A 25,614-nucleotide genomic window follows, 5' to 3' on the forward strand; every position below is an offset into this window, starting at 1 on the left:
CACTGACGAGCTCTACTGTGGGAAAAATCAACCTGCGTGAAGAAGACACACTGATAAAAGCCGCCGACAGGACAGCAGAGTATGTTTCAGTCACATGTGAACGTCATTTCTAAGAGACGGAGCTGCTGGTGGGTGTAGAGAGTTTTTCTGAGGAGAAAAAACTCTGGATGTTGTTCTGTTTCCATCTCTGTGTGTTGGATCGACTCCTCCGAGGTCATCGTCTGTCGTGGGAAATGGAGAGCAGTGTGTGTGTGTGTGTGTGTGTGTGTGTGTGTGTGTGTGTGTGTTTCCCTGTCGAAGGCCGGTTTGTTGCCAGCAGTGAGGAAACACTCTGATTGGCCGGCAGGAAAACAATGTGGTTTACGGCTTTCTCTCCTCTGAGTCACAGGAGACGCTGAAGTTGTTTGGAACGCTGCAGGAAAATAAAATAAAAACTGAGTAGAATCCAGAGTAGAAATCCCCGCTAATCTCCCTCCATCACAGCAGCTCACATTCTGTCTCCGCTCCGCAGAAATAAAACAGCAGCGGGTCGGATCTGACAGCCTGACAGCCCAGAGAGACAAAAGCAAACGTTTCCTCTCAAAGTTTCACAGCAGCTGCATCTCTAATGTTCACTTCAAACGCTTCAGCTACACATTAATAATCACGTCCTTCACTTCAGGTTAGAGGAGCATCATCACACTGTAAAAATACTCAACTACCACAGAATTTATAGCTGTTCTGGAGCTTTCAGTCCTATCACATGACCTTTATCAGCAGATGAATCGACCTGGTTTGCAATGTTTCTTTAAGGATTTACTTTGTTTTTTGGCTGCTCACTTTAAAAAAGACAAAGTATTATTAAAGGATCATTCTGCTGATTGTGTATTAAAGCTGATTTATGTTATTAAAAACACATCAGTGAGTCACATGACATGTTCCTTCATCATGAAGAGTTTGGTCAAAGACTAATAACAGCGTCATGTTTTCAGTGTCTGGAGAGTAGTACCAGTGATATGTAGCACAACAAGCTAACGAAGCTAACGGAACCGTGTTCCTGCACATGCTCAGTAGCGTCTGCCTCACACAGAACTACTCTCATCCCGCAGTGAGTCTGTCCTCCAAAAACCAGCTACAGTCAGTTTGATTGACAGATCATCTAGCGGTCGTTGTAGTAACTGTGAGGTGGAGCAGTGATGACGTTTATATATGTGACAGGTTTCCTCCCTCAGAGGAGGAGGAGGAGGAGGAAGAGGAGGAGGAGGAAGAGGAGGAGGAGGAGGAGGAGGCTTTAACCCAACCGGAGACGCTGCTCATTTCCTGTTTCCAACTGCGAGTCGGGACAGTTTTTTTAAAAAAAGCCTAACTACCATCGTCCCCTGACCTTTAACCCTGTGGTTATTATTGTTGCCATGACGATGAAGGTGGCCTAACTTTAAGGAAGTAGTAACTTGAACCCACCACATGTTTCTCTGACCTTAACAAAGTGATCATTTTAACACCAACCATCATCTTTAAACCACAGTGCTGTCACATCATCAATCAGCTGATGATGTGATGTATGATCAAACCACGTATATATATATATATGTGTGTGTGTGTATATATATATATGAGAGCAGGACACACACAGTTTATTCTGTTGTTATGACTGAATGAATCTTTCTGCTCCTTGTTTTTGTTGAAATTGTTTGTTATTTAACAGAAATATAACGTTGCATTAGCTGATTGATTGATTGATTTTTGTTGTTGTTGTTTACATTAAGCGCCTCTTGCTGATTGGCTGCCTCAGATGAGACTTCTATATTGTTTCTGTTTGACTGTTTTTCCTTCATTTCTCTTATTTTTCTTTCTGGTCTGTTTTCTATTTTGATTTCTTCTCTTTGTCGTTTTTCTCTCCTCCTCCTCCTCCTCCTCCTCTTCGTCTCTCGGTCTCTCTCTCATATTCATTCTGAAACGTGTCTCTAGTTCTTCATCTCTCCTCCTCTCCCTCCTCTCTGACTGTCTCTCTGCTGTAATACCTCGGGGAGCTCCAGCAGAGGCCTCCACCTCCCCACTGCTGCTCCTCAGGGACCCAACACCTCCTCTTCATCCTCTCCTCCTCCTCCTCTCTATCAGCTGATCATCCCCAGCTCTGAGTGTGTGTGTGAGTGTGTGTGTGTGTGAGTGTGTGAGGCTGCAGTGTGAAAAAACACACCTTCATTCACACTCCTGGGAGTCTGTTTACTCTTTTTCTTCCTCGCTTCCCTTTCCTGCCTTCCCTCGTGTTTCCTTCCTTCTTACCTTTCCTTTACTTCCCTCCTTTACTTCCCTCCTTTACTTCCCTCCTTTACTTCCCTCCTTTACTTCCCTCCTCTGTCTTATTTCCTTCCTTTCCTGTTTTTTTCATTCTTTACCTTTCATATTCTCCCTTTACGTTCCTTCTTTCTCTTATTTAATTTCCTTGTTTCTATCATTCCTTCCTCTCTTGTGTTCCTCTCCTCTCCTCATGCTTCTTTTCCTTCCCTATCTTTCCTCTTTTCTTATTTCCTTTCCTTGTGTTTCTTTCATTCTTTACCTTTTGCCTTCCTTCCTTCCTTCCTTCCTTCCTTCCTTCCTTCCTTCCTTCCTTCCTTCCTTCCTTCCTTCCTTCCTTGTGTTTCTTTACTTCCTGTTCTTTCACCTTTCTTCTTCTTTTCTCCTTTCCTTTCCATTTCTTCTTCCTTTCTTTTCCTCCTTTTTCTTATTTCCTTCCCCTCATTTATTGTCCTCCTTTTTATATTCTTTTTATTTTCTTTTTCTTTTTCTTGTTCTCTTTCTACCTCACAGTTTGCCTCCTTTCTTTCTCCTCTTTCTTTTCTTTCCTCCTTATTTCATTTCCTTTCCTTGTTCCCTTCCCTTCCTCCCTTTTCTCTATTTCCTTTCCTCATGTTTCTTTATTTCCTTTCATTCTCTTCCTTTCTTTATTTTTCTTCTTTGTCCTTGTTTCTTTTCCTTTCTCTTCCTCCTTTTTATTTCCTTTCCTTCTTGTGTTTCTTTGCTTCCTTTTCTGATTTTGTTCCCTTCTTTCCTTCCTTCCTTTCCTTACTTTCTTTTACTTATTTCCTTTCCTTTTGTTTCTCTTTCATTTTTCACTCTCATTTCCTTCTTTCCTTTCTTTTACCTCTCTCTCCATTCTGTTTCCTTTTCTTGTTTATTTACTTCCTTTCCTCCTTTTTAGTTTCTTTCCTTTCCTTGTTTCCTTCCTTCCTTCTACGTTGCCTCCTTCCATTCCTCCTTTTCTTTTCTTTCCTTTTCCCTTCGCTCCATTCCTCCTTTTTCTTATTTCCTTTCCTATCTCTTGTTTCTTCTTCTCTTCTTTCTTTATTCTTCCCTCCTTCTCTCCACATCAGCTTCCTGTGTGTGTTTATGTGTTAATGTGTGTGTTTATATGTGTGTGTGTGTGTGTTTATCTATTTATCGTGGGGTGGGGGGGTAAATCCAATAAACAGATGTGTGTGTGTGTGTGTGTGTGTGGTCTGCAGCCTCGGTGTTAATGGCGTCCTGCTGCTTCTTCTTCTTCTTCTTCTTCTTCTTCTCTTCCTTCCCACCGAGTACAAACACTCGTCCCTCCATCGCTGCGTGTCTGAAGCCATCAGCGGCGGCCATTTTAAAGACACCAGCGCCACTCATCTCTGATCAATATGTGTGTGTGTGTGTGTGTGTGTGTGTGTGTGTGTGTGTGTGTGTGTGTGTAACGAGAATAATTAACGATAGAAGACTAAAGTTTGTCGTCACAGTGCTGGACTGTGATTGGTTGACAGCAGCAGCTTCAGAGTGTCCTGATTGGACGGATTCACTGAAGCTCCAGCTGAGACGATCAGGAGATTTATTGATTAGTTGATTGATGCAAAAGTAATTAAATAAACATTCTCTGCTCTGTTTTGTGCTTTTGTTTGGTTTATATAACTTTTAACTTAATGTCTTTGAGTTTAAGCTACAGTTTACTGTCTGTTTAAAGTCTATAAACAAGTTTCCATGTATTGAAGTATCTATTAGTAACGTTTAACTACTGTTAACTACTGTGATATATTAGTATCAGTAGTAGTGAGGACAGGAGTATCCGCCTGCTTTGTGTTGGTTCGTGTTAAACTCTGCTCTGCTCTGTGTTTGTGCGTCAGGAGGTTCTGTTGAAGCGAGCAGCCGACCTGGTGGAGGCTCTGTACGGGATGCCGCACAACAACCAGGTGAGTCAGCCGCTTCAGGTCTGACCTTTGACCTTCACTGAAACACTTTCAGCACCTTTACGGACTCATAGTTCCACGTGAGGAAACAGAATCAGAGCTTTAAATTAGTTTCTTCTAAATTAACTTCAGTGTTCAGGTGAGTCCTTCGGTCCCGGGGGGGAGGGGGGGGAGGTGGGGGGGGGGGTTACCTGCAGGGCTTTAAAGGCAACTTATTTAACTCACTTATATTATATGATTCGCTTCTTAAATTAAACTTAAACAGAACCAGGCCACGGTGTGTTCACTGACCCGCAGACACGCAGGAAGTTTGATATAAATCATGTTTTAAAGGTTTGTCTGCCGTTCAAACATTATTCATATTTATTTTGATTCTAAATAAAGTCGATTAAAGAAAGTGAAAGTGATGAGTGAATCTTTATGTTGTGTCAGAGTGCATCACTAATCTATTATCCATACACAGCTGAATTCATACGTTCACACTCCTGCAGACTGCTGTGAGCGAAGACGGAAATAAATTAAACATTCAGGAGGAAAAACAGTGAAGTTTAGCGTCTGGTCAGATGATTTAACTCTGAATAAAGAAACGTTGTGTTTGATGTTGTTGATGTGTCTCCAGGTTTTATGGTGTATTTCTGATTGTAGTTGTGTTTCTAGTTTTGGTTGTTGTTGTTGTCACCAGCTGTCGAACGTTTCGTCTGCTTATGTTTTGTTATAGTTGCAGAGTTTTCAGCTTCAGTTAAATCATATTTTTTTCCGTTTCTCGACTGTGTTTTATTAGAGAAAGTTCTTGTTTGGCTGCTTGTGTTTAGACGTTTAACAGATGACAACTTTGGCTTCTTTTGCTCAGTGAGACAAAGGGTGTCTCACTGCTCTCCTCCTCTCTTCCTCCTCTCCTCCTCCTCCTCTTCCTCCTCTCCTCCTCTCTTCCTCCTCTCCTCCCTCCTCTCCCTGTCCTCTCTTCTCATCCTCCTCTCCTCCCTTCTCTCTTGCTCCTGCTCCTTTCCTCTTCCTCTGTCCTCCTCTCCCTCCTGTCCTCTCCTCCTCTCCTCCTCTCCTCCTCTCCTCCCCTCCTCCTCCTCTCCTCCTCTCCTCCTCTCCTCCTCTCCTCCTCCTCCTCTTCCTCCTCCTCTCCTCCTGCAGGAGATCATCCTGAAGCGAGCGGCCGACCTCACCGAGGCTCTGTACAGCGTCCCTCGCAGTCACAACCAGCTGCCGTCTCTGACCAGCTCGGCCGCTCACTCGGGGATGATGGGAGTGAACTCCTTCAGCAGCCAGCTCGCCGTCAACATCTCCGAGGCCTCACAGGCCGACCAGGGTGAGAGCTCGCCGCTACCCATAATCCTCTGGGAGAGGGAGGGCGGGGCGGCTTTAGAAACCGCAACATTAACGACTGTTGTTCTTCTGATTTACTGCTTATGTTTCAACAAGTTCACATCCAACCGTCAGAGTCCAGTAAAGTCCAGAGAGACCAGTCCACTCCCACTGGTCCAGTCCAGTTCAGTAAAGTCCAGTAGAGTCCAGTAGACTTTATTAGAGTTCAGGAGAGACCAGTCCACTCCCACTGGTCCAGTCCAGTTCAGTAGAGTTCAGTAAAGTTCAGCAGACCTCCAACAGAGTCGAGGACCGACTGTTTGTGTTTCTGTGTGTTTGTGTTCAGAACTCAGCAGGAACTCTTCTTCTCTTTCCTCTCTCCTCTTCCTCACTCCTCTTCCTCTCTCCTCTTCCTCTCTCCTCTTCCTCGCTCCTCCTCCTCACTCCTCTTCCTCTCTCCTCTTCCTCTCTCCTCTTCCTCGCTCCTCTTCCTCTCTCCTCTTCCTCTCTCCTCTTCCTCGCTCCTCTAATACAACTTTATTTATAAAGCACTTTTGATAAAAACACAGTTTCTAAGCGATTTACAGTAAAAACAGAAAACATTATAAAACACGACATTAAATAAACATAACGAAATAAAATCCCATAAAATATAAACGAATTCACCCGAAAGCAAAAACAAAACTCATTAGACTAAAGTGAAGGTCAGTAGAGTCCAGTAGAGTCCAGTAGAGTCCAGTAGAGTCTGGTAGAGTCCAGTAGAGTCCGGTAGAGTCCAGTAGACTCTAGTAGAGTCTGGTAGAGTCCAGTAGAGTCCGGTAGACTCTAGTAGAGTCTCTAGTAGAGTCCGGTAGAGTCTGGTAGAGTCTGGTAGAGTCCAGTAGAGTCCAGTAGAGTCTAGTAGAGTCTCTAGTAGAGTCTGGTAGAGTCTGGTAGAGTCCAGTAGAGTCCAGTAGAGTCTAGTAGAGTCTCTAGTAGAGTCTGGTAGAGTCTGGTAGAGTCCAGTAGAGTCCAGTAGAGTCTAGTAGAGTCTCTAGTAGAGTCTGGTAGAGTCTGGTAGAGTCCAGTAGAGTCCAGTAGAGTCTAGTAGAGTCCAGTAGAGTCTAGTAGACTCTAGTAGAGTCTCTAGTAGAGTCTGGTAGAGTCTAGTAGACTCTAGTAGAGTCTCTAGTAGAGTCTGGTAGAGTCCAGTAAAGTCTAGTAGAGTCCAGTAGAGTCTCTAGTAGAGTCCGGTAGAGTCTGGTAGAGTCTGGTAGAGTCCAGTAGAGTCCAGTAGAGTCCAGTAGAGTCTCTAGTAGAGTCTGGTAGAGTCCGGTAGAGTCTGGTAGAGTCCGGTAGAGTCTGGTAGAGTCTCTAGTAGAGTCTGGTAGAGTCTGGTAGAGTCCGGTAGAGTCTGGTAGAGTCTGGTAGAGTCCAGTAGAGTCCAGTAGAGTCTCTAGTAGAGTCTGGTAGAGTCCGGTAGAGTCTGGTAGAGTCCGGTAGAGTCTGGTAGAGTCTCTAGTAGAGTCTGGTAGAGTCTGGTAGAGTCCGGTAGAGTCTGGTAGAGTCCAGTAGAGTCCAGTAGAGTCCAGTAGAGTCTCTAGTAGAGTCTGGTAGAGTCCGGTAGAGTCTGGTAGAGTCCGGTAGAGTCTGGTAGAGTCCTCTAGTAGAGTCTGGTAGAGTCTGGTAGAGTCCGGTAGAGTCTGGTAGAGTCTAGTAGAGTCCGGTAGAGTCCAGTAGAGTCCGGTAGACTCTAGTAGAGTCTCTAGTAGAGTCCGGCAGAGTCTAGTAGAGTCTAGTAGAGTCTAGTAGAGTCCAGTAGAGTCTAGTAGAGTCTCTAGTAGAGTCTGGTAGAGTCTGGTAGAGTCCAGTAGACTCTAGTAGAGTCTCTAGTAGAGTCCGGCAGAGTCTAGTAGAGTCTAGTAGAGTCCAGTAGAGTCTCTAGTAGAGTCTGGTAGAGTCTGGTAGAGTCTGGCAGAGTCTAGTAGAGTCCAGTAGAGTCCAGTAGAGTCTGGTAGAGTCTAGTAGAGTCTAGTAGAGTCCAGTAGAGTCCAGTAGAGTCTAGTAGAGTCACACACACACAGGATTATTTTTTCTCGTCCTTTCTGCATTTTTATTGTTGTTGTTTTTCTCTTTTTCTTTCTTTCAACTGAGATTTGAAGCCGTTTGTGTTTCTGTCTTTTGTTCTGTCAGGAAGCTTCTCAGCCCAGATCACATCTCTTCTTCTTCTTCTTCTTCTTCTTCTTCTTCTTCTTCTTCTTCTTCTTCTTCTTCTTCTTTCTTCGTTTTAAACTTTGGTTAAAATCATCTAAAAGTGAGACTTTCATCTTTTACATTTTCTTCACATCCGGCTGTGTTCTTGAACTCTGAATCTTTTTCCTCCAGCTTCACAGTTTCTGCTCCTTTAACATCACCGACACAACGACACACTGAGCGTCATGTCAGAACCACACATGCTGTGTAAATACACACACATACTGACACGCACTGTATGTACAGATGTAAATCTATAAAAACAGCTTTAAATGTCTCAGTAATTTCCCAGAACAGAAGCTCACTGTAGTTTTTAACAAACAAACAGGAGAAAACAGTAAATTTATCGGGATTATTTTGGGGAGTATTTCTGGCAGCAGGACGGTGTGTGTTCACGGTGATGAAGGAACGTGTCACCCAGTGCAGCGTGCGGCTCACACACGTGTTTTTAATGGTTTGTAGACGACAATGAGGATGAAGATATATCACGTTACTTGTTACTAGATCAGCTCTTTGTTAGTTTGAGCCTAAACGTGAATAAAAATATAGAATATGAGCAGATTCGTGCTCATGTTTGCTGTCAGCAGTCGGTTCTGGTTCCGTCAGGGTTCTCTCAGGAAGTCGTGCAGCAAACAGCTTGTGAACACGCGTCGACAGGAAGCAGATAGAGCTGCTTTTACTCCCCAGACGCCCCCCCAACCCCCCAGCCTGAGCTCTAGTCTGCTTTTCACATCGGCCCGGCAGCGAACACCTTACAGGAATCTATGAGGTCATGGGAAACCAGGCAGCAGCCACGGTGAAAATTCATAACTCGGTAGTTTATGTGTGTGGAGCTCTCCGGTTGGAACATTACAACTCCGACCGCCGGCCTCCCCGCTGGTCTGAAGTATGAAGCAGCTCTTTGTGCCTGTCGCAATTATCCGCTGTGATTAAAACATTAATAAAAACAGCGGCCCGGCGAGCCCAGGCCTTATCAGACGGACGAGGCAGGTAATTTACGGCACTAATTCAGAGCTCTGCCTGCTCAGCGTCATGTCATCCTCCTCCTCCTCCTCTTCTTCTTCTTCTTCTCTCAGTTTTGCTCCTCTGGAGTTTGTCTCCTCGGCTTCAGTCTGACAGCTGACGGCTGGAGGAGGTGGAGGAGAACAGTTTGACACCTCGAACCTTTACCAGAGTTAAACGTACGACTTTTTAAACACCAGATACGATGAAATGTAATTCTTTCTCACAGTCGGAGCAGTCAAAGGATGACAGAGAGCTCTACGGGGAGATTTAGTTCTAGTTGAACTTCATGACGGAAACAGAAAAAAGACATTCAGCCATGTCGGACTCTAATGAGAGTCACATGAAAATAAAGTCGGTCTGAAAGTGTTCAAGACAAAAAAAAAAATCTGGAAATCTCTTTCAGGGTCTCAGCAGCGATCATCAAACTACATTTAAGACTTTTTAACACCACATAGAATAAAATTTTAAAACTTTTTATGGTCATTATGTGACATTAAGAGACTGAAACCTGAAACTTTTATACGGGAGAGTTTTACTCAGTTCTGCCTGAAGTCTGCAGCTCTTCATTCAAGATCATTTTATTTATTCAGCCCGACTTTATTCAGATTTTTGAATAAATAACAATAAATACTAAAATTACAATTTAGACAAAACTATAAACACAAATTAATACAAATGAAGTTTGAAGCAGATTAAAAGAAAAAATTCCTCTGAACAGCATCTCTTAATTATAAGAAAAGATGTAAAATCCTTGATGGATGTTCAATAACGATGAGATACAGAGTCAGTCTGCAGGTTTTTGTTCAGGACTCCTGAAACCTTCAAGCATCTTTATTTATTTGTATTTGTTGTTTGAACTCTGTTCTTTGCAAACAGAACAGGTTAAAGTCCAGTCTTTTAATTGCAGATCAGAACATTGTTCTTTACAAAACTGTTGAACAAACTAAACACCTGCAGGAGTTCTGCACTTTTGAATGTTCACTCAGTGAAAACAAATCATGTTTCAGCACAAACTAAACTGTCATTCAACCAGCTAATCAGTCTCAATGAAACCCGACTGCTCCCCGATTCTGCCTCTGCAGGAACACATGTTTCCATTTGAGTGTTCAGTGTGAGGTCGAAGGATGTGCTGCTTCCCACGCTGCTGCTGCTGCTGCCGCTGACGAGAACACACCAACACAAATGCTCAAATATGTTTCTAAAGAGAGTCTTTCTTAAAAATGAAAGAACAATCTGAACATTTTAGCACAAACGCTGACGTGCTGCAGCTCTCGGCCGCTCCCTTGCACTGTTCACTGCGACATGTGTTTCCCATCGCCGCCGCCTCTCCTCGCCCTCGTCCCCGGGCAGCGCTCCATCAGACACTCCTGCTGGGAATTGCGTTGGCCCGAACCAGGAAGTGGGGGAAAGTGGAGGAACGGGTGGAGATGGAGGGGGGGAGGGGAAGGGGTAGGGGCGAGGGGGGAGGGGGGGGGGGTTGGTGGAGCTGTAATGTGCTACTTGGCACACCGTTGGCTCGAGGTCGGTGGGAACTCGGGAGCCTCATGAGGGGGTTAAAGGTCACGCTGAGTGCTGCAGGGAACATCGGTATTCAATGCATCTTGGATGAGGGTCAATCAGCAGGAGCGCGGGGGGAGGAGGGGGCGTGATGGGGGGGGGGGGGGGGGGGTAAGTACAGCACAGGAGAAAGGTGAGAGATGAAGGGCAGACTTCACCCGCGGGGAGGAGAACGGTTGGCGTGATGATGTCACTGCTGAGGTCACAGCGAGGATTCAGAGAAGAAAGTTACAGATGTGGTTCGACGGCATCGTATGAGACACAAACATGTTCTTTGTTTTTATTGATTCACTGTGATTAAACAGATTTTACTGATACAGTTTTGTTTTTTGGGGCTGAGGAACTAAACCAGGACGCAGCTGGAGGAGACGGACTCAGTTACTCCGTTTGTCTGATGATTATGTATTTTAAAAATGTTTTTTTAATAAATATAACACCAGCTGGATCAATGTTTTTCATCAGTATCATCATGTTCATATCTTCATAATGTTCACTGCTGATGTTTTTATTCAGGAACCAACAGTCCAGTTTTAGCCTCCTGGTTCAGAGTTCAGTAAGACGGCCTTTATCCACCCGGAGCTTTCTGACGCTGTCATGTCTTCCTCGCAGGTTACTCCCGTAACTCGAACAGCGTGTCTCCTCGCGGCTACGTGCCGAGCTCCACGCCTCAGCAGTCCAACTACAACACCATCACGTCCACCATGAACGGATACGGCGCGGGGATGACCAACCTCGGCGTGCCTGGATCTCCCAGCTTCCTCAACGGCTCCACCGCCAACTCTGCTTACGCAAGTGAGTCCGTTTTAAAAGATACAGAAACACATAAAGAAACCAAAGCTCATCCATCTGAGAGGCAGGAAGGATCCTGTCAAACTGTCTCAGAGCGGCTGACGTCTGAAGTGTTTTTATTTTTAAAAAACACTTCACTGTTTACCAGTTTGGGGAAGTTAAACATGCGCTCACAGCTGAAAATGTAAAAAAAACATTTAAGTGTTTCAACATGTTGATATTTTGTTTGTGTTGAGGTTGAAGCACTGAAAGGAGTTGAAGTGTCACTGGAGGCACTTAAATGGTTTTAAGTACCTGTTGAAGTGGAAGCAATGAAAGCAGTCGACATGTCAGTTGAAGGTTTACACACATATATACTGTTTTTAGAAGTTGTGAAAGCACTGAAAGGAGTTAAAGCGTCAATGAAAATGTGAGTGATGACAGCAGATGTTAATGTTGTTTTGTAGCTTAATTACTTTTGAAGTGTGGGTACTGAAAGGGGTTGAAGTGTAAGTGATGAAAGCAGATGAAGTGTTGTTTTAAGTCTCTGTTGAAGTGGAGGTGATGAAAGTATCTGGATATATCAGTAAATGATTCAATACTGAGGTTTCAGCTGAAGTGTGGGCAGTGAAAGGAGCCGAAGTGTCAGTGGAAGCGTTGAAATGGTTTTAAATGTTATCAGTTAAAGTGTAAGTGATGAAATGAGTCGAGGTGTCAGTTGAAGGTTTGTTACTACAGTCAGAGCTCAGCGATACGATTTTAAGAAGTGAAACATCTTATTTATTAAAAACAGTTGAGTGAGAATAATAAAAGAGCTCATCGTTACACTTCAGTTTATCTCACACAGATACTGTCAGTAGATCACATCCAGTTTAATTATCAGTGTCTGCACAGACACAGCAGAAAGGTCCAAATACCAACTGATCCGCTTTGTTTCTTTATGAGACTTCATGTCTGATATCTGCAGTTAGTTAGCATTAGCTACCAGATATCCAGAGACACCTGGAGTCACCTCAGTCCTGCAACCTGCAGCAGGTGAACATGTAGTGAAACTAATCACATCACAGTCAAAACAGCTAATGTAGCAGCTATCATTTAGACATTTTACACATCATGCAAAAACAAAAATTTGAATTAATTGAATTAATTTGAGATATCGCCCCCCCCCCCCCCTTACTACAGTTATTACAGTTCAAGTGATGAAAGCAGCTTAATCATTGCAATGTTGAAGTTTGATCCCTGAAGTTTCAGTTTGGCTGTAAAACCTGGTGGAAAAACAGCAGAGTGAAGCTGAGAGATGGAGCTGGAAAGTCTTTGTGCTGCAGTGTCGTCATGTGAGAACAGAACAGACAGGAGGAAAGATTACACACCAGCTAAGATCCTTAAAATAGTCGAGGCCGGTCTCATACGGTGATGTTTATTTATGTTACACTGATACCTGGGATACAGGATGCTGTAGTGTGGAGGTTGTTTCTTGTATCCACGCTGACGTTGTGGGACTGACGCAGGTGATGAACAGTCGCAGTTCTGGCGCACAAAAACAATGAAAGTGAGTAAAAGTGAAGCGCTGCAGGAGACGAGCGGATGCTTCACCAGTTGTCAGAGTCGACTCTGTTGTTCTTTCGCCACTGAAACTTTCCGCTCGGCTCTGATTAACGCCTGGAGTCGGAGCTCCTGTTTGGAAGGCGCAGGTGTGTTTTGGAGGCCGGTGAAGTCTAAACTCGCCCGCGGGGAGCCGCTCCATTGTTTTGGCTTCTGTATCAAACAGCTCAGCGAGTCTCAGTGAGACTCGTTTAGAAGGTAGCGAGCTCAAACTGCGTCTCCGTGCCAGGTGATGTTGTCGTCCCTGGCGACTAAACAAAAGGTGGGCTCACATCTCGCCTGGATGAGCCGCTGTATCCCTCCGCCGAGGGTCTGAATGTGTACACCGCCACGCATTGTTCACTCCCCCCTCCCCCCTCCCCTCCCCCCCCCCCCCACCCTCGCTCTGACTGTCCCCCTGTCCATCCTCCTCCTCACCCTCCCTCCACTAACCCCACTAACATCCTCACCGCATCCTCCATGCATTCATGCATTCATGCTTTGGGCCGAATCCATTAATTTCAGCTGGAAACAGAAACAGAAAAACAACAAGAAGGAGCCAAGAAAGAGAGGAAGTGTGAGGAGAAAGAAGCAGCGATCCAGGACAGACATGAAGCGATAAATCACATTTACATTCCCCCGTTTCATTTTACAGTTTCCATTTTCAAATGCTGTCCTTGAATCATTTACAGACTCACCATGGTCCATAAACTCTGAGGAGGCTCTTAAAGGGACAGTTCAACACTTCAGGAAGACTCTCATCCTCGTTCTTTCAGAGTGAGATGTTCAGATGGATGTCAGTCTCACTACAGCGCTAACGTTAGCTTAGCATAAAGACTGGACGCAGAGGGAAACTGTTAGCTTGACTCTGTGCAAACATCACGTCTGAAGATCAACGATCATCATGTTGGAGCTTGTTTATTTCACATGATCTTCATCAGCAGATTTGTACAGAAATAATGGGAATCTGAACATCTACGTTTCCATGACGACTGGGCAAATTTCATCCGATGAAGAAGATCATGTTTTATGACCAAAAGCTCCAGAACAGCTACTGAATACAGAGTGAGACTTTGTCAAACATGTCATTGAACATTTAACTGAACACAAAAATCTGAATAATTGAAACATTTTAGTGGCTGTTCTGGAGCTTTTGATCATACTGATGGTCTTCCTCAACTACTGGAGTTTGTCCAGTTGTCATGGAAATATAAAGAACCAGTCAAAAAGGAAACAACTTCCCATTAACTTGAATGAGAAAGTGTTTTGACTGGTATTGTTCAATACGTCATTGTTGGAGTTGGACGTCTTCATCTCCATGACAACCGGGCAAACTTTATCTGCTGAAGAAGATCATGTGATATGACCAAAAGCCCTGAGTTGGGATTTCATCAACCATGTCATTGAACCTTTAACTGAATGAAAAAACATCACGTAAAAAAATCTTTTAAAAAAAACACAAATTTGTGTCCCCACCTGCTGAAGAAGCTCATTGGGCATAATTGAAAGGGCCAGAAAAGCTACTAAATGGACCTTGATGTGAGATGTTTTTGTCAGTCAATATAAATTAACATTTAACAAAATAAATATTTAAGCTTATGCTAGGAGGATTTATCTTTTCACTTGTTATTTATTCTCTTAAATTATATTTATGGTAAAACTATTTCAAGTCGAGGTCCATTTAGTAGCTGTTCTGGAGCTTTCAGTCATAATTTTCATCGGTAGATGAACTTTAATCAGTTTTCATGGAAATTTCCATTTATCTAAACATTTCTCAGATTTTTTTTTAATATAAACAGAGAAATTTGAACACCTACGTTCCCATGACAACGCCTGATGAAGGTCATGTGATATGATCAAAAGCTCCAGAACAGTTGTTTTACCAGCTGATGTTTCCACGGTCAAGAATGAACTTTTTAAACCAAAAATTAATTTATATTCTCCATAAATTTTGTATCCAAACTTGTAAAACTCTTGCAAGTTGCTAAAAAACCCAAATTTAAAATAAAAACCCAGAAGAAACGACGTCAGTGAGTCGCTGCGTCCTTTAGCAGGTCACTTCCTGTTTACATTTCTGTTACTTTAGATGTGTTGACAGCTGCAGGCTAGCAGTTTCCCCCCGCTCCCAGTCTTTATGCTAAGCTAAGCTAATCTGAACATCTGACGTCTCACTCTGACAGAAAGTTTTGAACTTTTCCTTTAATCAGTTTTAGGACAAAAAACAAAAAGTTTAATAACAAGAAAAAAAAAAAGACACACAAGGAGACAAAATGATATTTTGATTTTTAAATAAATAAATAAATAAATAAATAATCAGTTTCGTTATTAGACATGAGTCTGTCCACACACACACACACACACACACACACACACACACACACACACACACACACACACACACACACACACACACACACACCTGTGCAGTTTGTGTGATGAAGCTGCTGCTGCTCTCAGGTTGGTTTTTATTTTGAAGTCCTTTGAAGTTATGGATCAACTTTGCCGGATGTTTGGATGTTTGTGCTCGGAGCATGTTTGTTCCTCCGACCTCGGCCCGATCTGAGGCAGGGACCCATTCCTCCTCCTCCTCCTCCTCCTCCTCTTCATCCTCCTCCTCCTCCTCCTCCTCCTCGTCCTCCCTGCATGATCCACCTCATCTCCGTCTGATCACTCACCTCCTCTGTCCGTCTGCCTGCTCGTTACCTGTAGGACTCCCCTCCTTCCTTCTCCTCGTCTTCCTCACCTCCTCCTCTCTTCTTCCTCTGCTCCCATAGGCCCTTATTCATTCTCTCCTGTCCATATGGTTTCTGCAGTCAAACAGAAGAGCGCCTTCGCCCCTGTCGTGCGGCCACAGACCTCCCCGCCCCCCACCTGCACCACCACCAATGGCAGCAACCTCCAGGGTGAGCATCCCACCCCCCCTCCCGCCTGTCAGCACCCCCGTCCTCTGCTGTCCTCGTCCATGTCGTCCCGTCAGGACAGACACACAGACGCCACACTGTACTCATCATTAAAGCTGGTTTTACTCCAACGTCAAAGTTGATCCATAACTTCTGGAACTTTCTGGGGAATTTCTAGATATTATTACTATTATTATTATTATTATTATTATTATTATTATTATTATTATTATTATTATTATTCTATTGAAAAAGGTTAAAAGAACTTTTTATGCATCTTATAGGTTATTTTTGTTTATTATCGAGTCCTAAAGTCACGTTTTGTTTTTTTTTACTTTTATGGCTCATATTTGGTAAGATGAAGATTTAAAATATTTTAATATTAAGTTTCTTAACAAATGAGTCAAACTCTGCTGGTAAGAATTGTTCAATAAGCAAATTAAACACAGAGATGTGTTTATAATTATCATTTATTAATTTAATTATAATATAAAGATTTGTTTTTAAAGTTTAAGGAACTTTATGTTCATTTAAATAGTTTTTAAATATAATTTTACATTATTTTATAGAATCAAGTCTGTCCTCCTCTAAGTTACATTTCATCATTTCATCATTTCTACAAAATTCAGTAAACAATTTGATGTTTCCTGGAAGTAGGTAAAAAGAATATATCTGGACTTTTTTTCACTGTGGTTTAATTTTTATTTAAGATAAAAGTTCTTGTGGCTCCTTCTTGAAAAGTTTCTTTGTAAATGAATCAATTTGTCTTTAGTTTAAATTAGAAGAAATGAATCAATAAACCATCAGATTAAAACACAGAGAAACATTTATAATATTTATTGTGTATGAAATTAAAGGAATCCCGGTTTTTATAGAAGTTTAATAAAGTTAAAGAGCTTTTTATTCATGATGTCATTTTTGTCTGATTGAATCTTAAACGTCTTATTTTGCAGCTGCAGATTATTTCAGCCAAATCAAACACTTTCAGTCATTTTGAGTCATTTTTCATTATTTCGCCAGATTTTACAGTGAAATTGAATCTTGACTATAAAGTTTAAAGTTTAATTTGAGTTTTTTTATTCATGAACTTTCCATCCTGTCAGTTTTTCTTCTTGTCAAATATGAAACTTGTATTTATTAAACAGTGAGATTATTTCAACCAAATCAAATCGTTTCAAGGATTTTCAAGAATCAAATGTCACATGATTTATTATATTTATTCTCTGGCAAAGCAAATTTATTTATATAACACATTTCATAACCAGAGGCCACCTGAAGGGAACACGGGCAGAAAAAACACATGATAATAAATAACAATAAAAACAAACAAGCGACTGACGTCTGATGACAGAAAACGGAAACTTTCTACAGGAAGTAGTTTTGAAGTACAGACATGTTTTCAACATAAAACACGAATCCATATTTACACAGTAACAACATAATAATAAAAATAGGTCAGAAAAGGTTCAGAAACAGTCTAGAATTAAAAACTTAAAATAAATTGTTGATGAATTGACTAACAGACAAATAATAATTAGCAACTCGTTTTCCTTTTTTTTTTCAAACTAAAATGTCTAAATTTGATGGTTTCAGCTTCTTCTTTGGTCGGACAAATAGAGAATAAAACTTTACATGATTGTTTGATGTTTAATAGACCAACATTCACTAATATTCAGGAAAATAATCAGCAGATCAATTAATAACAGAAATGTAATCGATAGTCTGATTATTTCTTTCAGGCATCTTGCAGATGTTCATTTCTATTTTCTTCGGCAGCAGGTTGAAATATGTCGACTGCATCTGCAAATCTTTCACTTTTTTTTAAGGATATGAGATTATAAAGTCTCAACTGGACGATGAGATGAAGGATGTGGACGTTTATGAAGTGTGAGACAGAAACATCTTCATCCTGCTTGTGTTTGTTTGTTTCTTCTTCATCGCTCAGCTGCAGCTGCTTCGTTCTGCTGAATCTGACTGACTCTTTGTTTCTGCTCGTCTTTCAGCCATGGCAGGTCTCATCGTCCCGCCCATGTGAGCAGGATTCTCAGCCAGATACCGTCAGACCCCGCCCCCCAAACCCCCCCTCCGAACCCCAGCACCGATGGCGGCTCCGCCCACCTGAAACGCCACAACAGCAGCGAAAAAAAAATCCTTCCCATCATCCCTCAGACCCAGAATCCATCACTGCACGAGAAGAAAACGCTTGAATCTCCATCGATTTATTTGCCGCCAGTCGACGACGACTTCATCGTGTTCGCTCAGCCGCTGCAGATGCCGCCGATCTGATGGTCATGTGACCGCGCTGCAGCAGATGACTGGTTAAGAGACTATTTAGGAAACAGAAAATGTGTTTTCAGACGTCTGCATGTCGAGGCATCGCTCCGTCAGAGGAGGTTAAAGGTCATGAAGGCCGTGACAATGGACTGTGTGGGGGGGGTGGGGGGGGCGGGGGCGGGGTCAGGTGTCTGCAGTACTTCCTGTTGTGTGAGTATTGTTGTGCTGAGTTATTAAACAGGTTTATTTGACTTCAGAAGTCTGTGGAGACCCGACAGGTCTCAGATCAGTTTGAACCACTGTGAGACAGGAAGGAGGCGTGTCCACCGGGAGCTTCTGTTCACCGCAACGACATCACCTGAACCGACCAATCAGCATTGATTAGGGAGACGTTTTGAGGACCAGTCCAGCGGTTTTGTATGTTTTACACTCTTAGAACAAATCAGCCAAACATTCTGCAAACAGCAGCGCTGATTAATGAAGTATGTGATAGTTGATCTTATATTTATTCCACATGGTATAAAAATCAATTAGCAGACTATTTAAACTTCCAGTTATCGCAGTGCAGACTTTTAAAATCAATCTATATTTAAATGGAGTTCTGCACAAACCTGAACTGAGACCTGAACTGAGACCTGGACCAGATCGGTACCAGACCTGTTCCTGCATCTCTAAGACCCGACCTGACTGAACCCAACCGGTGCTGCCAAACCTGACACAACACAGTAAACAAAGACAGAGAGATCTTAATTACATGAATTTATATTTGAAAATAACAACAAACTCATCCTGAAACCCAGAACTTAGTTTGGATCTGTTGTTGAAGTTGAAGTTGAAGAAACAGAACCGACACATGAACCGCTTTACAAACACGACAATAATGAAACTTTGACAAAAATTCATGCAGACTTTCTTTAATGAAGACAACATAAACAAGTTTCACCAGTTAATTAATGTTCATGCTGCACAGAAATGAAAGGAAACCAATGGAACCAGTGGAACCAGTGGAACCAATGGAACCAGTGGAACCAGTGGAACCAGTGGAACCAATGGAACCAATGGAACCAGTGGAACCAATGGAACCAGTGGAACCAGTGGAACCAGTGGAACCAATGGAACCAATGGAACCAGTGGAACCAATGGAACCAGTGGAACCAGTGGAACCAGTGGAACCAATGGAACTAGTGGAATTAAACTTTCTGCAGAGATAAAAGCAGTAAAATTAATAAAAGTTCAAACTTTTCAGCATCTTTCTCAGTTTTCGGTTCATTCTATACTTTCCAAAGTAAAGAGTAAAGGAAGGCGACAAACAAACACAACTATTGTTGGTAAAGAGTCATTAGAAATGTTAAGAATGTGGTTTTATAGTAAATGGTGTAAAATGTACAAAGCAGCTGATTGGTCCTTAACGGTGACAGTAATTCTTCCAGAATCAGTTTGAAACAAAATCTCTGTTTTGACGATGAAAAAAAACATGAACAAGTTTTCATGAAATATTTCTTTGGTCACGTCAAAATAAATACATTAAAAATGAGCTGAAGATCGTTGAGATCTGATTGGTTCTCGTTGGAACAGAATCTCTCGTTGGACACTGAACCTGAACTTGGACCGAGTCCAAAAAAAACCAGGAAAAATCAAACCCTTCAAATCTTTTTTCAACTCTGGAAAAAAAACAAACCGTCAGACGGTTTCCAGACTTGACGGGTTTTCAATCAAAAATCCCCCCAAAAAAACCTGCAGATAGAGGATCCGACTCCTCCGACGCCGCTGATCAATATCACGTCTTCTGGCATTTTCCTTTAGTACCATTTTAACATTGTTTGTGTCTCATATTCTGAAAAGCAGGAAAAACGCAGTAATTTTCTAAAGCTAAAGAAAGAAATAACAAGTGTCCTGCCGAGAAGAGAAGAGCAAACGTTACAGTAACGTTTGAGTAACGTCGAGGCAGCCCGAGGTTTTTACATTTTTCATTTTGACTTTTCTTTTCTTTTCTTTTTTGGTTTCGACTCATTTTGAATCCAGTACAATAGTTCTGTTCTGCGGGTGTGTCGAGTGGTAGATTTTAACCAGAAAAGCTTGCAGCAGTTTTAATCACATTTAGGTACCAGATTTTCTTGTTATTCTTCTGATTGTGCTTATTTTATATGTATTTATAAAGTATGTTTTGGGGAGTTCCTTTTGTGATTTAGGCCTGAATGATAGTCTCAAATATATATGTAAACACATTTGATGTCTTAATACCTTTTAGATATTGTAAAAAGAGTGAACAAGTGAGAGGAATTAACCCTTTTGTAAAAACAAAAAAAAGTCATGACATGGTCACCCTGTTTTTTAAAAGCAGGACGTAAAAACGCTTTCATCACTTTTGTATAAAAAAAATGCTTTTCCGATACGATATTTAACTTTTTGTAAACAGCATCATTTGTGTTTCCCCTGGTTCTTCTTGTCATTTGTGTATTATTGTGAAATGTATAATCATGGTTATTTCTTAATGCACTATTTTTTTTTGTTGGGGCACTTAATAAGAGCAAATGCATCTTAGCAAAAAAGAAAAAAAAGCTAAAAGTTTAAAAAAAAAAAAAAAGATGAAAGCTAGAACGATATGCACCGATATGTTTTTTCGCCATTCTGAAAATGGCAGAAATCCTTGTCATGTGAAATTTTTATATTTCAGAAGCTTATAACGTCATAATATTCCACCACTCTTACTTTTGACCAAGCGTATCTCTTGGTTTCGGTGTTTAGAAGACAATATTTTATCCATCTTAATATTAGACCCGATCCTAGTCTTTGTGTTTTTTGGTGAGAATGATTGTACGATTTAAAAACAGGCAGCAGATTTTAAAACCACTCCGAAAAATGAGTTTTTGGGTCACTGATCTCAAGGAAACTTCCATCGATGTTGGTGTTTGTTGTTGATGGTGCTGTTCTCGTCGTCGCACACGATCTGGATCATTTACTTATGCAACTGTGTTCCTGTTCTGTAACGCGAGCTCGTCTTCCACGCTGCTGTGGAAAAAAAGTTTGGGAAATTAAAAAGAACAAAAAGTCAAAGACTGATGCCTTACGACTGACCACACTTTAACACAAAGTCTTCTCTTTTATTTTAAGTTTTTGTTCTGCAGCGATTGTTTTGTTTGTTAATTTGATTTGTTTGATTCGAGCTGTTCAGACTCTGAGAGTTTTTAATTTTCTGCACCAAACGTTCGTCCCTCAGGTTCCCTCAAAAAAATTACGTTAGCATTATCAAACTGAAAAACACTACGTTAGCATTTAGCTTCTCTGATAGCGATGCCTGTTGGTTTCAGTGAGGAACTTTAAAGGTGAAACTGCCTGATTTGCTGTAGTTTGAAACAGTGCCCCCCCCCCCCCCCCCCCCAAATCCCCAAAGGAAGTTACTGGTAACTACAACACAGTCACAACGTGGAAAAACTGACATTATCTTGTAGTTTTGACTTTTACATCCCATAATTATGATTTATCATCTCATATTTACGACATCCATATTTAGCAATCATGAGAAAACTTCAAAATTATGAAAAACAATCTTACCATTACAAGACAAGTTTCTCAAAATTATGAGAAAAACTATATGAATAACAAGATCCACATTACATAATTATGAATAAACGTTTCTAATTACAAGATCTGTATCTTGAAATTACAAGAAAACTTACATCTACGAGATCTGTGACTCTTTTGAGATTTATATCTCACAATATGAGAAAACGCTCATAATTACAAGATCCACATTTCATATTTAAAAGAAAGTTTGTAATTAAATAATGGAAAACTAAATAACGATTATTATGTAATCAGTTTCTCACAATTACAAATTACATATTTATCTGTATTTCATATTGCAAGAAAACTTACATGAAAAGTCTCTTTGGAGATGCATATCTCACAATCATTATTAAGAGATCATTATTTCATAATTACAAGAAAATTATCTTACATTTACAAGATTAGTTTTGCTATCATACACTGACAAAACCCAAATCTAGAAATGATTTTAAAAAACAATCTTTTACAAGATCCGAATTTATGAAAAACAATCTTACCATTACAAGACAAGTTTCTCAAAATTATGAGAAAAACTATATGAATAACAAGATCCACATTACATAATTATGATTAAACTTTTCTAATTACAAGATCTGTATCTTGATATTACAAGAAAACTTACATCTACGAGATCTGTGACTCTTTTGAGATTTATATCTCACAATATGAGAAAACGCTCATAATTACAAGATCCACATTTCATATTTAAAAGAAAGTTTGTAATTAAATCAGTTTCTCAAAATTACAAATTACAAAATCTGTATTTCATATTTCAAGGAAACTTATTTACGTGAAAACTCTCTGTCGAGATGCATATCTCACAATCATTATTATTATTATTATTAAGAGATTTCATAATTACAAGAAAATTATCTTACATTTACAAGATTAGTTTTGCTATCATACACTGATACATACATCTTTTACAAGATCCGAAATTTATGAAAAAAATATCTCACATTCTCAAGATCAGTTTCTTAAATTTTAAAAGAAAACTATCCTACAGTACAAATCTATAAGACAGATATGAAAATAATGAGATATGGAGATACTGAACTCATAATTATGAGAAAATGTCTCCTTTTTTACTTCACTGAATGCAAAGTGCTTCTGTAGTTTAAGGATCGTGTAGAAACTATTTTTTTGCTGAATGAAACAAGAACCGTCCAGGATCCCTTTAACTCCTGAATAAATAAATCACCTGACAATTTCTTCTGGAAATGAAAACAAGAGTTGAGGGCAGGAATCACAAGTTTGGACAGATTGAACTTTTGACTTTATGCAAATCCAGCAGGACTGACAGAAACCTTCAGTCGCTGCACAACATCAGCCTGGACGCCGTCGTGTTGTGGGTGAAACGTCTGTCCAACGTCTTTGGGAAAAGCCATTTTTTTTCAATTATAACAAATGAAACGCAGCCTGCAAAGCCAACAGTCACAGCTCACATGAAAACACCGTCTCCACCCTCACACACGACTCACAGCTTGCTAATAATATTTGTTTTCTTTTGTTTTTTTTGTTGGGTTTTTTTTTGTCACAGTTGTAGAAAGTTTGCTTCTCACCGTTCTGGTTTTCAGCCGAGGTTTTAAAAACTGCAAATATACTTTTTTCGATGTTTTACTTCAATGTGAAAGAGGGCAGAGGTACTGCATCTTTGTGAAATATGAAATATATCATCAAAGTATATCAAAGCACAATGTTTAATTAATGTCTTTAGAATACAAACGGAGGCGACACCTCCAACGTTTTTCTTTTCCTGTCTCTGGCCATGTTGTAAATAGATGCATGTTTTTTTGTTTTTTTTATTTTTTGTTTTTGTTTTTTCCTGTGATCCAGTGCTTTTTGTACAGAAACAGTCTAATAAAGATTACATTTGGCTTGAAACTTTGTCCTGTCTAATGTCTGATAGTTAGTAGAGTGTCAGACACACTGATTCATACTGGATACAACAAATACTTTTGTTCTGAGGTCGTATTTCCTGTTTGTGCAGAGCTGCAGGTGTACGTAGACGTTTTCCAGATACATTTGTTGATTACTATATTTATGTATTATTACAGTATGTACATCTACATGTGTGCAGTCTTCTTTAGGTCTCTTGTCTTATTAGAGGAGCGGCTTTTTTTCCTATTTTACCTGAATGCAGCAGAGGATGAAACATCACTCTGCACAATGCTGTCTCATATAAATCTTTAAATAACGATAATTTACAAAAACAAGTTCTGAGGTGAATGTAATGTACGTTTTTAGCATAACGAGCCCCATTTCATAAAGAGATTGAGCTGATAGTTATTTTCTTTACTTTTTCTGTCACTTTTTGCTTCTCCTACATTTTTGTGGGCATCTTTTAAATCCAAACCCAGTTCTTACCAGTAAGTATCTGCTTTGACTGCTTTGTTTATGGTCACTGATGTAAAGCGTGTTCACTGCTGCGTCTTCTTCAGTTAAACAGTAGAGAGGAGCTTCAGGAGCTGTTGTGAGTTAGTGTTTAGCGCTGCAGCAGTTTCACCAGCTCGTCCTGCAAACGTCACTTTGGGACCGACGTTTGATGGTGAAATTAACAAATTAGACTTCAAACACATTCATTGTAAACTATGTAAACAAAGCATATCATATATAACCGTTGACCCCAAATCACATTTGATTGGATACATTTATTTATACCATGGTCCAGGTGAATACTCTTTTCTGATTGGTCAGCAGATCTGTGTTAAAACTAGTTAATGCTCACGTAGTTTGGCTCAAGTTTAATCACCGTTCTAAGTTCCTAACCCCTGACCCCTAACCCCTAACCCTAACCCTAACCCGCTACCCAACCTGTAACCATAGCAACATTAAAGAGCACAACTGTCAAAGCTTTCTCATTCTGAAGGTTTGAATAATGAGATGCCAGCAGAGGAAAAAGAAATAAACCAAGTGAAAAAAGGCACAAAGAAACTGACACCTGAAGAGCTTAAAATGATAAAGAGAAGGATGAAAAGTCATGAGAAGTATTGAAAGAGAAAAAAAAGTTGAAGGGAAGAATAAAAGTAGAGAAACAAGAAAAGTCAGAAGGACAAAAGGAGGAAAGAAAGTCAGAAAGTCCTGTTAAATATTAAATCTAAAACTGAAATAAGACAGATTTGAATCCGACCACAGCTGAATGTAAAATATAAATATCCAATGTTAGCAGTAACTTCAGAGAAATCTCAATCTCAAAGAAACACTTGAGTAAAGCAGCAGAACCTCTAAACTGGACTGAAGGACACAACAGGAGGAGATGAAACATTAAACATTCTGCGTCCAAAACCTCAAACCTTCCCGACGTTTCCAACATCTTTAATCCAGCAGAAATATTCTCCGAACGGCCTCTAAAGATTACAGCTAATGATGAAACTGTTGGCGCAGGATCCTGAAGAACGAGCTCTGATTGACGTTTTGAGTCGAGCCGATGCGAATCAATCACTGCGGCTCTGAGCCGACGCAACATCCCTCAGCCTCGGAGTGGACGCTCGGCAGCAGGTAAAAACATCAGCCGGGATAAAGAGAAAAATTGTCTGAGCAGAGGAGACGATTCAGGAGGGTTTACACGTACATCTACAGTCCTAAACTCACACATTTACAAATCATTCTCTTAACTTTCAGCATTTGTGTTCAATATAAAGCGAACTTTCAGCTTCTCATTCACTGAAACATTTATTCAGCAGTGTCGTGTTGTTCACTCCATCTGTTTACAAAAAAAAAAGATCTAATGTTGTTTATTGAATATTTCTGTTTTTTAGAGGCCTTTAACAAACTCAGTTTCCCATCAGCCCACAGACTATCACAGGTTAAATGTCACGGCTCAATGAAAGAGGCGAGTCAGATGTCTGTAACACACATCTAGTTTAGTTTTTTGTTTTCGTTACATGATAAAAATAGAAGCTCCTGAACGTCAAATAACAGCCAGAAACAATAAAAAGCAGCTTCTTCAGCGACTGGAAGTAAACGTCTTCTCAGTGCTGCGAGCTCCTCGATGCTGAGAGTGAAAAAAGTTTCCTTTCAGAGTGTGATAAGTGCTTTTTAAAGTCTGAAGGTCAGCAGTGGTCTTTATCAGGCCTGTGGTCCTGAGCAGGAAGTCTGGTTTCCATCATGGAGGACCAGAACGGTGCGCTATCGGACTCTGCAGCAGTGAGGAGGGCAAGGGGTGGGGTGGGGTAGGGGGGGGGGTGTTTGGCGGCGTCGGGCCTGCTGAGGCTCCGTTAGAGGGACGATTAACT

The 25,614-nt window shown here is 40.9% G+C and overlaps 1 protein-coding gene across 5 annotated transcripts in view; it reads left to right on the forward strand.

Annotated features, from left to right (window-relative positions):
- The window catches only part of LOC137188635 (transcription factor COE3-like), a 171,418-nt gene extending 146,336 nt beyond the window's left edge, over nucleotides 1-25,082 (forward strand). For 2 of the 5 annotated variants that reach the window (XM_067598211.1, XM_067598212.1), the window contains exons 12-16: nucleotides 4,119-4,184; nucleotides 5,325-5,499; nucleotides 10,899-11,081; nucleotides 15,413-15,541; nucleotides 17,542-25,082. In XM_067598211.1, the coding sequence (XP_067454312.1) occupies nucleotides 4,119-4,184; nucleotides 5,325-5,499; nucleotides 10,899-11,081; nucleotides 15,413-15,541; nucleotides 17,542-17,573 (585 nt within the window). In that variant the 3' untranslated portion in view covers nucleotides 17,574-25,082. The remainder of the gene's footprint in view (nucleotides 1-4,118; nucleotides 4,185-5,324; nucleotides 5,500-10,898; nucleotides 11,082-15,412; nucleotides 15,542-17,541) is intronic. The other 3 variants (XM_067598214.1, XM_067598216.1, XM_067598215.1) reach the window with 2 other exon arrangements.
- The last annotated feature ends 532 nt before the right edge of the window (nucleotides 25,083-25,614 follow it).

Source organism: Thunnus thynnus, chromosome 9, assembly GCF_963924715.1.
Source record: "Thunnus thynnus chromosome 9, fThuThy2.1, whole genome shotgun sequence".
In the NCBI taxonomy this organism is placed as follows: domain Eukaryota; kingdom Metazoa; phylum Chordata; class Actinopteri; order Scombriformes; family Scombridae; genus Thunnus; species Thunnus thynnus.